The 13103-nt window shown below is 40.6% G+C and overlaps 2 protein-coding genes across 2 annotated transcripts; one reads left to right on the top strand and one right to left on the bottom strand.

Moving 5' to 3' along the window:
- Positions 1–432: 432 nt before the first annotated feature.
- On the bottom strand, positions 433–4485 carry CBG07429 (the record flags this gene model as incomplete). The annotated part of the gene is made up of 9 exons (XM_045240584.1): positions 433–632; positions 713–788; positions 1350–1708; positions 1894–2131; positions 2593–2665; positions 2715–2902; positions 3214–3290; positions 3444–3585; positions 4354–4485. The coding sequence occupies 9 exons, from the start codon at positions 4483–4485 to the stop codon at positions 433–435; spliced, it is 1485 nt and encodes a 494-aa protein (XP_045093530.1).
- A 4225-nt stretch (positions 4486–8710) lies between these two features.
- Positions 8711–12354, top strand: Cbr-pab-2 (the record flags this gene model as incomplete). The annotated part of the gene is made up of 5 exons (XM_002645710.1): positions 8711–9026; positions 9875–10187; positions 10236–10998; positions 11052–11312; positions 11950–12354. 5 exons carry the CDS (start codon positions 8711–8713, stop codon positions 12352–12354), a joined length of 2058 nt encoding a protein of 685 aa, XP_002645756.1.
- Positions 12355–13103: the final 749 nt, after the last annotated feature.

Here is a 13103-nt window from a genome sequence, read left to right as displayed (position 1 = left end):
AAAGAAGTCCATCTCCTACTATGTACAATTTATTTTACAAAATACTAGAATATTTTTTTGATTCTTTGAATAAATGAATAAACCGGAACAAAAATGAGCAATACATTCAAAAATAGAGTGCAAGTGAAAATCGCCATAAAAACAGTGTTACTATAGAACTAGGTATGTATAACAAAATCAAAGGAGTATCAAAAAATGTGGATCTATGGCTATTCATGATTTTTAAGGTTAATTGTATATTGAGAGCATTGCACTACACCAAAATGTTGAAAGAAAAAATGAGAGAGAATTGGAAAATTGAAGGTAGAAACCCGGTGAGGACAGTTTTGGGATGGGGAGGGATGGGAAAAATGAAAGAAAATACTTAGAAAAAAAAACAAGATAATTACAGACAATAACAAATATAAAATGTTAAAGGATCACATTTGCACTTTAACTACACAGGGGTGTCCTTGGCTTCAGTTGGAGAGGTTTGAGCAATCCATCGTTTTGGAGAAGCATCAGTAGCCAGGGTGATGGACAGCTAGTTCTGCTGGACGCTCTGTAAAAACTCGACACACTTCCAATATCGGAAATTGAGTCATCCATGAAGGAGTCCATGTCGCTGGCAGTGCGAGAAACCGAGAGGAATTCTGAAAACGAAAAATGTTGGAAAAAAAGTTTTGCGTCATTGTTTGAACAGGTGTCGAAATATATAGTGTTGAAATCTTACCCATTCCATTGAGCTCCTCTCCCCAGTCAAGTTCGTTTGTAGTTTGCTGATTGTAGAAGTCCAACTTTTCTCGAACCTGGATTTTTTTTTCATTTTTTGAAATGCTTCTGGCTCCAATAACTTTGATCATACAGTACCGGTCAATAAGATATACAATAACCCGTTTTTCAGTTGATTTTTGGCCAATTTACCTATTTTCAATAGGCTGGAACTCGGCTATCAAGTTTTCTATCTCTTTGAAAACTTCAAAAAGTGTGAAACAGACTTAGATTGAAAACTATGTATTCACAGAATTCCTGGAAATGCCTAGTTTTTCAACTATTCGCCTGTTTATGAAAACCCCCAGCTTATTCACGTTTCGATACTAAAAACGGTCGTTTTTCAGAAATTAGCAAGTAGATGAAAAACTAGAAATATTCTGGAACATTTGTAAATGCAAAAATTTCCATCTAGGTCTGTTCTACACCTTCCAAAATGTTAAAAATTATTGGATATTTGACAGCCGAGCTGCAGACTCTTGAAAATGGTCAAAGTGACCTGAAATCTACAGAAAATATGTTTTTGGTATATTTCACTGACCGGTACTGTAAATTTCAATCGTTCCTTTTTTAATTTTCATCAAAATTTGACAACTTACAGCTTTCAATGAGGCGCCAACATCCGCATATGTCTTAGGAACATCCACATCAACGGTTCCGAACAACTTGTAGATGTCAATGTTGTGAGAAATCGGTTGCGTTGGCTTCTTGAAGCTCTTCTTGACTACTGGAGCCGGTGCTACCGTAATCTTTGCATTATGCTTGATAAGCTGTGGTGGGAGCTCATCCGCCGAATCATCGTCATCATCAATCAGTTGCAAAGTTGGTGGCGCTGATGTTTTGACTGGCTCGTCTTTCTGCAAAGTGGTCTGTAGGCGTTCCAAATAGTGAATAAGGCGATTGCAATCTCTCTTCTGTTCGTAATACGGCTCTAATTCTTCAACATCGATAGGCGCCTCTGAAAACATTCATTTTTCATTTTCATCATTCCCAATTTTACGGGTACATATTTTCTTTCAAAAACGAAGAAAAAATGGGGAGAATGTCAAATTTGGAATGCATGTACATCTAGATGACATTGCCCTCCTGTTATTTCCGTTCTTTTCTACCCGCCCACAACACGCCCTATTTCGCAATACTCACTCATTTTGCGTGCACTTGGGAACGAGAGCGGCACACTGTTTCCGTTCATTTTATTCGCGTTCAGCCAAGTTTTGTACTCTTCACGGTTGTTATCGTAGGCATTGATAAGATCCTTTTTGCGCTCGTTGGCTCCCTGCAATTGATGCTTGAGGTCGCGAATCTCATCTTCGATCATTCTTCGATTCTGTTTCATCATCTTGAACTTATTTTGAAGATTCGTGAGATCTATGTAGACCTTCTGAAAAAAATCAATAATTAGGTACAGTACTGGTCAGCGAGAAAATTTCAAACACGCATTTTTCAGTTAATTTATGGCAACTTTGGCTGTTTTTAGGACTCTTGAGCTTGGCGTTCACGTTTCCGATCACTTTGAAATCTTTTGAGGATGTGAAACAGATATATATTGAAATTTTGCACTCACGGAATTTTCTGAGAGTTCCCGAAATTTCAGCTATCTGCCGGTTTCTGAAAGACACATTTTTTCACGTTTTTGTACCGAAAAGGTGAAAAACAGGAGTCTTCCAGAAATAGGCAATTAGATGACAAACTAGGAACTTTTGAAAAATTCTCTAAATGCGAAATTTTCAATTTAGGTCTGTTTTACATTTTCCAAACATTTCAAAGTGATAGAAAACTTGACAACCGAGTTGCTCGGTACTGTATATATATATAATCCACATATTTTCCCAAAAACCGCACATGTTTCTTATTCCGATTCTTCTCCAGCTCTATATCCATAGCCTTTCTTCCACTGGTTATCTCCGCGAGAGACCTGAAATCTTTCTCTGTTTCAAAAATTATTTTTCGTACTCAAAACTTACTCTAATTGCTTCTTATTCCGTTTAAGAGCGTCAATCTCAGTAACTAGAGCCTGCTCATCACGAGCCGAGAGACTCAGTTTGTAGCGGTCCTCGTTTTCAGAAAGGAGCTTTTCCAGAACATCTTTGTTTCGGATACGACAGTCCTTCTCCAAATCCAATTGTTTTCTTCTCTGAAAAATATAAGAATTCTATCTCTGGGTTTGGGCTACTGTAGTTGTTTTTGACTATTCCTTTCCTGTTTTTTTTCGCTTCATTGCTATGACCTTTTTTCTTTAATATCATTTTTCAATTATTCTATAACCCCTCTCTTTTTAAATTCCTCAGAATAGTCAATCACCCAAGCTGTGGTTTAAAACTAATATAGTGACCGCGCACGTGCACTTTGTATGCTCACAGCTGTTGCTCTATAGTTGCTCAGGCGGCTTCTCTCCCCCATCGTGATGCACAAAGTATGAAAATGCGCACTGACCAGTAGACATTACACTAGACGCAATCTTACAGTATACCGACGCAAACAACATTTGTAATATGTGCTAATTTGCAGTGTGATGTTCTGAATCAGGCTCGCCAAAGAGACTAAAACTTAAGGCAAATTTTTTTCGGCCACTGTAGCTCTCTGACATTGTATAGTAGTAATGTCAGTTAATCATGTACGTATATATGTGACAGATTATTTTGTATAAATGCTAGAACATCGTTTAAGCCGTTGTATCCGGTCAGTCCGGAAACTTGCCTGAGCATCGATATCCAATTTGATCTTGTCACCCCCACGCTTCAGCTCGACAAGCTCGACACGTAGCTGCTCACGTTGAGTTCTCATCTCGTTTTCGATTGGATTCGAGTCTGTGCATTTCTTGCATTTCATTTGGATCTGAAATAAGGTTCATCAGAAAAAAGGTTAGTTGTTCTAAGTAGCCATATTTGCGATTCTTCATAGATCCCTGCTTTTCTAGCTTCGTCTAGCAATTTTCTTTCTTGCCCCAACCCCTGAAATTAGTCACTCAGGAAAGCACCGATTCATTTTATGATTCCCATTATGGGTCATATGCTTTGCCTTTCCCTATTAGCTGTCAATCCATTTTCAAGGTTTTTTTCTAAAAATGCGATTCGACTCTCAAACTCGCTTTAATCAATTTTTAGAATCTGTAATACGCTTCATGTCATTCCAAAAGTCGCCCACTACTTTTCCAATTCAAGTTGGTGCTGTTTTTTTAATAAAAAAGGAATTCTCGGGCTCATTTTTGGATAGGCGGAGTCACCACATTGTATGACATAAGCCCCCGTAATTTATTTATTGCTCTTTTTAATAATTGTTGCGTCCTCCCACGCCTATCCTGTGTTTTATATTAATTCTGTCTCTGGACCGTGACATATGTTATAGGACGGCCCCTCACACACTCCAGTATGAGCTCATTTATCTTAATTTCTATCGAAGATATCAAAAATGTGCCAACTGATAAATACCTTCTGATATTATGATAAACAATCTATCAGTTGTCAACTTTGTTACCTCTTTAACAGAGACAGAGATAAGTTGGCTCAAAGTTCAAAGTTAGGTAGCTTTTCTATTACAGGTCACTGCTTGTTCAAATTGATTTCTGAGTTCCTCTGGATCACAAAATACATTTCCCCCACAAACCTGTGATCGAATTTTCTGCATTTCCACGTGAAACTCTTCCAAATCATTTTCAAACCGTTGACGATCGGGTGGATTCGTTCCCATCTTTTCGTTGACCTCTATGATATCATCCAGTGGTCGACTCTCATGCATTTTTTCTCCTATTACCTAGAAAAAAAAACAATTTGGCAAATATCACTAGATTTTTATTCAAGAAAACAAAACGAGAGAAACAAAAATCAAAGTTTGACGGGGAAAAAAAAAGACGATCCTTGAAGAAAATGATGAGAAAAATTGACCGAGAGAAAAAAATCGCGTGAGAGAGAATGTGATCTTTAAGAGGCTGCAGAGTAAGAAAGAAATGAAGGTAAGAAAAAAGAAAAGTGCATTTATATGCGGGGAAAAAAATAGTAGAGTTTGAAACGGCGGTTGAAAAAATCGGTTAATCAAATACTCTTATCATGTAAAGTGACGGAAAAAAATGACCAAGTACGGCGCGAAGACTGAATTTACAACGATGATACTCCGTTCAAAGTGTGCTCAATTACTCATAACGGAAAAAACAGTGTCTTTCAGTAGAAAATGGAAGATTCTAGAGCATAAATCTAAAATGAGACAAACATTTGTGGCCTATTTTATCCAAAGCCTTCCGCTTTCAGTGTCTAAATGAATACCGTATTTTCTCTGATAGAGGCCCATCTTATTTGCGCCCTTTGAGCTCAATTATTCCAGTTCTTGTCAAAGATATGTAAAATCTGTCAACTGAAAAATTATTCATCATAATATCACCAATATTTTATCAGTCGACAGATTTTTAATATCTCTCATAGAAATCAAGATAATTCAGCTAGGCTTCTATTGGAGAAAACACGGTTTATAAAATACAGCTTTTTATTTCCCTGGACTTAGCAATTCTGAGCAAAAATCTGCATCACGGGACCCCTAAACCTCACTTTCTGAGCAAAATATCTCCACCCATCTCCAAAAAAGTATCCAGAAAACAATTCAGTAGTGATTAACCGACCTTAAGCGCAGAAAAATAACTAGACCTCCTTCTATGGTGACATATTACACAACCCTTAGCAACATGTATGTCCACAAACTAATGATATCGGTCGATCGGAAGGGAAACGCAGACGTCGAGGGTGCGAACATTTTCGAAAATATACGAAAAAAGTTGTTGTCGTCCGGCACTCATCTAGCAAAAAAAAAAGATAGTTGAACTTGCAAGTTTTTTTTGCAAATCAATCTAGCAAAATAGAAAAATAAGAAGTCGTGTGATAAAGAATCATGTACAGCTGACACAAATCTATTCCAGCTTAGACTTTCTTCTGGAAGCTTAACCGTTTCCGTCGTCGCCAATCCTTATCATACGTCATTTAACCAATATATATATGAGGAAAACGTACAGGACAGAGAGTGCGGTCAATGAGGGACCATAAAAACCCTGGAGACGCAGACCAAACAGAAGAGACCATTGCAGAGGCCAGTTGGGCAGTCAGTCTTCTCCTCACTTTTTCCCCTCTAGCCCCCATACGTTTCTCGGCGTCTCTCCTCGTTTACTGTTGTGCTGCGACCTCTCTCGCGAACGAAACGCAACGGACGGGACGGGGTCGGGCCTAGGCACACACACAACCACGACTGACACGTCTATATTGTTGTGTCCCGGAGACTATCCACCACTCCACTGTAACCCCCCTTATACCCCACAAAAACCCAAAAAAAAATCTAATTTATTCTCCCAAAAAACTGTAAAACTTCCCAAAAAAAGTAATTTTTAACTTCTCCATCTATTCCATCTAAAAGTGTCGTCAGCTCATCAACCATCAAGAATCATCCCGGAAAGTAATAAGAACAAGTAAGTTTGGGAAAATTTTCTTTGAAATTCGAATAGGGTTAATGTCAGAGGGATACTGTATAAGAGGGACAGTGTAGAATTTCTTACTAAAGCTTGTTTTTTTTTTCTACAATCCAATACAGTAGGACACTTTTGCTGTTTCTAGATTTTTTTTAAATCCCATATTAAAGATTCAGAAAGTACTGTAGGTAGAGTACTACCAATTTAGCTTTCTCCCAAAGAAGCAAAACATCCGTACTACTGAAAAACAATTGAAAAGTAAATCCTGAGCCACACTGCTCATTCTTAGGTTGGCCAGCGCGAGAATTGGCACAGACATTGCTCATTTTTAAAGCGATTTTCTTCTAGGTTCACTAGGACTTCAAGAGAATACTGTAACATGAAATCTGATCATATTCTTCACCTTGACTCATCATCATTTTTCTAACCGAACACCACAGCAAAAATTGAGAGTCCAATCACCGAAGTGTTTCGCAATCAGTTGTTCGTTGGAGAACATCTCGATCACATGTGTCAACACAAAATGCAAAAACAATCTCTTCGATAGTCTTGGTCTTCCAGCTGATTTCCTTCCAAGGCATTATTATCACTTCCCAACACCTGTTTCAACATCAGGTTCCCTTTTCGTCGCCATGTTTTCCCTTTAAACAAGTGAAACAAGAAAATAGCCGGCTTGCGACAGATGAAAAAAGTGGCCATAAGACAGTCATGTTTATGTGCTATTGAAGTTGTCGAGAACACATGAATCATCCCGAAGCCCTCCTTTCACTACTTGTCGCTCTCTCTCTTTCCCTCTCTTCGGCCTGTGTGTTGGTTATTGTCGAATCATCATCATCAGACACCGAAACTATTCATCCAACAGCCGCATTCCTTGTTCGCCACCCACCACCGAGTCCTAGATAATATCAATCTATGTCTTGCTTTCGATATCTACCGGGGAGACACATGATGGGGGAGTAATGCAGCTTGTCGTCGTCCGACGATATCAGATCCAGAACCAATTGAAAAAGATAACGCCGAAAACGAATCAATTCAACGATGAGAGAATTCTATGCATATAGGCAATACCGTACAAGCGTACTCTCTTTTTCCAAACTCCGGGAATTTTCCCTTCCGATGACGGTATCAGTTTCAACCCTCCTCCGCAATCGTTCTTCTGTTGGCATCCTGCAACACAGAAGAACAAAAAAAATCTATATTCAATAAACGATAAAAATGCAGCAGCAAACTGGTGAAAAAAAGAAGAAAGAAGCGGCCCCCGTTGGCTTCTTCTCTTCTCTTTTCATTTCTTTTTCCTCAACGCGCTCGTTCAAACACTACTCCGCTACTTTCGGATCATGGACGAACTTTGGAGGAAGCATTTTCCAGCTATTTTTCATATGTTTTCAAAAAACTAATGTTTTCAGGAGTGGTGGCGTTTTAGTAAGCTTTGCAGATACCGCATTCGGTCAATGAGAAAATTTTTAAAACGCATTTTTCAGTTGATTCTCGGACATTTTTTAGGAGTCTCAAGCTCGGCGTTTAAGTGTCGGACCGTTTTGAAAACTTTGGAGGATGTGAAACAGATATAGTTTAAAACTTCAAATTTGGAGCACTTTTTGAAAAATTCTAGCTTTTCAGTTATTTGTCGATTTCTGAAAAACACCATTATCAGTACAAAATGGATCAAAAATGGGTGTCTTTTAGAATGTGGAAAATATATGAAAACCGGTGATTTTTCAAAACATTCTGTGCATGTAAAGTATTCAATCTAGGTCTGCTCCACGCTCTCCAGAAATTTCAAAGTGATCGGATACTTGAGAGCCGAGCTCGAGATCCCTGAAAATAGTCGAAATCACTTGAAAAAACAAAGTTGTTGCAAATCTTATGGACCAGGTACAGTAGATATAGAAAAAAAAAATTGAAAACACTGCAATCAGCTCAACTTTTCCGATAAGAACTAGCTTTTTTAGATGCGTTTTACTGCGTGGAACCCATCTTTAGAATTTGCTCCCATTCAATTGTTAGAGTGGAGAAGGTTTCGCAATTTGATGACGCCTTGTTTTTTTGGTTTCGCCCATTCTCGCGCTCTTAGATTTTTGAGAATTTCATTTTATCAGTATTATCTTCATTCTGCTCAAAAACATAAAAAGCCATATCATAGTTCATCCGGCGGGCGGAGTGTTAGAGTAGTATCCGCGTTGTTAGGTTTCCAGGTGAGTACTACCGTCATTGCCTTCTTCCCAGAAACCCAATTTTGCGCATCATCATTTTTTCTAGCCCGGAAAAGAAGAGAGTGGGAGAGAGGCGAATGGGAAATGGGAAACGTGCCCACACCATTCTCCCTTCTTTGTCTTCCTCACCTTCAGTCATTCTTCTTCTTCTTCTCTTTTTCCTGACTCTTATCGAACGGAAATTCGTCCTTTTCCTGATGCTCACTTTTGCCAATTTTTGAGGCTGTCCCAACACTTTCTTTCCAAAATGTTCTTCCTTTCTAACACTTCAATCTAATCTTCAAACAGCTAATTTCATTTTTTCAGGATGGCCCAAGTTCCACCACCAACAGCTCAAGTGGTTAACACTGCTGCTCCAGCAGCGCCAGCTACAGTACCAGCAGTTGGAGGACAACCACCAGTCGGAATGGGACCACCACCAGCAAACATGGGATATCCACCAAATGCCACTTACTCGATGGCCTCTCTCTACATCGGAGACCTTCATGGTGACGTCACCGAGTCGATGCTCTTCGAGAAGTTCAGCATGGCAGGACCAGTGCTTTCGATCCGTGTGTGCCGTGACAACACCAGTCGCCTGTCGCTCGGATATGCCTACGTCAACTTCCAACAACCAGCAGACGGTAAGCACTTTCCCAGGAATGTCTTAAATTAGATCCTAATCGCACTATTCCCATCTGCCACGTCATCATTAGTAACATGAATTAGGACATACACTGTGTGCACAGGCTAAAGGGTATCTCATCCCCCCTCCCCACACAAATGCACACATTGTGCAATCACCCGAACGCCCCACAACACACATCAACGTCCAAAAAAAAAGTTGGTGTTTTCCAACCTTGCCTTTCCATTCACACCTCTCTTGCCTTCTGCAGAGATAGAAATGCGTGCGCGCGCAATAGAGTCCTCTCCCATCCACGTCATGTGTTCCTCTTCTATGTGACGTGGTGTTTTGGGAGATAAAGGAACGTTGGAAAGGGGATGGGGATGAGTGACGCACTATAAATAGAGTGAACATGAAAGAATATGAATAATTGAGAGAGTGGATCAGAGTGACAAATGTTGTATGGAAGGGGATCAGCCTTAATGAGAAGCAGGTGCAACTATTTCAAAGGAACGCTTAAAAAGGGACACTTGTTTAAATCATGAGGTATTAGGTACAAACGCAATGAACCATTTAATCTTGTATGAATTTTTCCGGAAACTTTTCTTTCGAATTTCTTCACGATTTTTCAGATTTATTCGAAACGACAACGTTAAAGAAACTGTCTGGTGCTTAAACTGATATAACTCTGCTGAAACTAGCGAGCAAATTCTGGAACTTTTCGAACTGTGTAGATTAGCTAATCTCATTATATCCTAAAATTTTCCGGGAAATCTGGAGTTTGTAGACATAATGAGGTATTAGGAACGCGATGAATTTCACGCTACCAACCAAAAAAATAAATTTCCAAGAAAAATTATTTTTCAGCTGAACGTGCCTTGGACACGATGAACTTTGAAACAATCCATGGACGCCCGATGCGCATCATGTGGTCTCAACGTGACCCGGCTGCTCGTCGTGCTGGAAATGGAAACATTTTCATCAAGAACTTGGACCGTGTCATTGACAACAAGTCAATCTATGACACGTTCTCGTTGTTCGGAAACATTTTGTCGTGCAAGGTGGCCGCCGATGAGGACGGTAGCAGCAGAGGATACGGTTTCGTTCATTTCGAGACTGAGGAATCAGCTCAGATCGCCATCGAGAAGGTCAACGGAATGCTTCTGTCTGGAAAGAAAGTGTAAGTGGAAGAGAATCGTGCATACATTTTCAATGCGTTGTTTTTCAGTTACGTCGGAAAGTTCCAAACACGCGCTCAGCGTCTCAAGGAGCTCGGAGAGAGCGGATTAAAATACACCAATGTCTTCGTCAAGAACTTCGGAGAGCACCTCGACCAGGAGAAGTTGACCAAAATGTTCAGCAAGTACGGAGAGATCACCAGTGCCGTTGTGATGACCGATGCTGATGGAAAACCAAAAGGATTCGGATTCGTTGCCTACGCTGATCCAGATGCTGCCCAGAAGGCTGTCGACGATCTCAACGAGAAAACTTTGGAAGGAACCGACTTGAAGCTTTCTGTCTGCCGAGCCCAAAAGAAGTCAGAGCGTACTGCTGACCTTAAGCGCAAGTATGAAGCTTTGAAGCAGGAGCGCGTTCAACGCTATCAAGGGGTCAACCTCTATGTCAAGAACATTGACGAGGAGCTCACTGATGAAGGACTTCGCGCTCACTTTGCTTCGTTCGGAACCATCACTTCTGCTAAAGTCATGGTCGATGAGAATGGCAGATCTAAGGGATTCGGATTCGTGTGCTTCGAGAAACCAGAAGAAGCCACTGCAGCTGTCACTGAGATGAACTCCAAGATGATGGGCTCAAAGCCGCTCTATGTGGCTCTTGCTCAACGCAAAGAGGATCGTCGTGCTCAGTTGGCATCGCAGTACATGCAAAAACTCGCTACTCTTCGCATGGGACAACAGACCAACGGAGTTCCAGGAATGGCTCCAATCTATCCACAAGGACAACAAGGATTCTTTGTTCCAAATCCAATGGCTGTGAGTTCACCGATTCCTGTTAGCTTTGTAAACTTATCCCAATCTTATTTCAGGCCCAAGGACGTCCAGTCTTCCAACCACCAGCGGCTCCAATGCGCGGACCACCAGGTCCACCAGGACAGCGCATCTTTAACAACCAGTACATGCAGTACCCAGCTTACAACCAACAACGCCAAGGATACCCACAACAACAGGGACGCCCACCAATGCGCACACAGGATGGCCGTCCACAGTATGGCATGGCTTCAAGACCAGCCGGACCACCACGTGTTGGAGGACCAGGAGTCCAGATGGGAGGAGCTCCAATCAGACAGGTAAGTGTTGAAATTACTGTAGCTTTCACAATCAACGCTACGCGAATAGAAAGGCAGCCGAACTGCCACTGTTGAGCTCGTATATTTCGGTTTATGTGAAAGATATGAGAAAGTGGTCAGCTGGCAAAATGCTTATGATAATATCAAAAATACTTTTAAAGTTAAACACGTTTTGATATCTTTCACAGGTATTGAGATACATGGGATCAAAGTTGACAGCTCGGGTCTATTGGGCGAAATCATGGGCTTTGCCCATTTTGTTCGAACTTGGGCGCCTTTTCGGCAAAGTTAATGCGCCGCCGCTTTTTGAGAACCTTTTAGACAAACCTAAGGCCGAGGTTTTTCAGCATTCAAGCGTTGTTTGCACCTTTCTGTGTTTATCTTAAGCCAACTAGCGCATAATAGACGACAGTCGCAGCCGGGTAATCCTTATACATTAAAGGGCTTGAGTATTTGAATAGCATTAAAAGAAAAAAGTGACAATGAAAGAATAGCCAAATCCGAAATTTTACTTTGCATCCAAGATTTAAAATCGCGATTTAGGACCGTAGAGTCCAGCGAATTCTGTTCAAAGCCATCCGAATTAGATAACACTTAAGATTGGTGACTTTCGAGTTTTACCTGCTTCATTTTTCAGCAAGGAGGAGCCCCACGCGGAGCACCACAACAGAAACCATTTTTCCAAGGACCGCCACGTCAACAACAGCATGCTCAACAACACACTCAACAAGCACCACAGCCAACTCAGCAACAAGGACAGTCTGGAATCATCATCCAAGGACAGGAGACGCTCACTTCTCACATGCTTGCTCAAGCCGCTCCACAAGAGCAGAAGCAACTACTCGGAGAGCGTATCTATGCTCTTATTGAGAAATTGTTCCCAAGCCACAAGGATGCTGGAAAGATCACTGGAATGATGTTGGAGATTGACAACGCTGAGCTGATCATGATGCTTCAAGACGGTGACTTGTTCAGAAGCAAGGTCGAGGAGGCCAACTCGGTGCTCACGAATGCTCAGGCTGCTGCTGCGCCAGCTAACTAGGAATCACAACTTGTGATTCATCTTTTTTTCCCTGAATCTCTGATATTCAGAGTTTTAAATCAATCAATCAAAACATCGTTTGGCTATACTTTTCTCTATTGAAAGCAGTTTTCAGTCTGCATTTCATTCTCTTTTTCTCATCGTTTTCTCAATTTTTCTTACCTTTTCTCACCCCCAATTCTCTCTTCACCATCAAAAATTTTCCATCCCTATGCTTATCCCCCGAAAAAGTCAAAATCCAACCTAAAAAACAAAACAGTCTTCTAAAAAAACAATAAAAAACAAAATTTCAAAAAAAGAAACATAAAATAAAATACAAAAAATCCGATTGGTATTTAAAATTGATTTTTTTTCTTCTCCATTTCTTTTGAACTGCATTGAACCTGATTTCTCTAACGAATTTGTATAGTATCGCCCTAAAATCCCAAAAAAAAGCCCCCCCCCCCCCTTTCAAACCCGTCTCCCCTCCCTTCTGTCATTACCTTCACTTTCCTGATGCTTCAAATTTTCTTCGTGTACCTTTTTGCCACTTTCTCCAGGTCTGCAAACCTCTAAAATTTCCATTCTACCGATCTGGAAAGAGTGACATTCCTCCCATTACTTGGTTTCATATTTGTCCTGTCTTGTATTGTATTCTGCAGCCCCAGCTCAGAACAAATAACCCCCACGATCCGGCCATCCCAATTTTTTTCAACAAGAAACGTTCATTTCTTTGGTCCCCCTACCAGTCCGATTAATAAGATTAATAA

Source organism: Caenorhabditis briggsae, assembly GCF_000004555.2.
Source record: "Caenorhabditis briggsae complete genome, chrX, whole genome shotgun sequence".
Classification (NCBI taxonomy): Eukaryota; Metazoa; Nematoda; class Chromadorea; order Rhabditida; family Rhabditidae; genus Caenorhabditis; species Caenorhabditis briggsae.
Note: the sequence above shows the minus strand (reverse complement) of the source record. Positions and strands in the feature narration are given on the sequence as shown.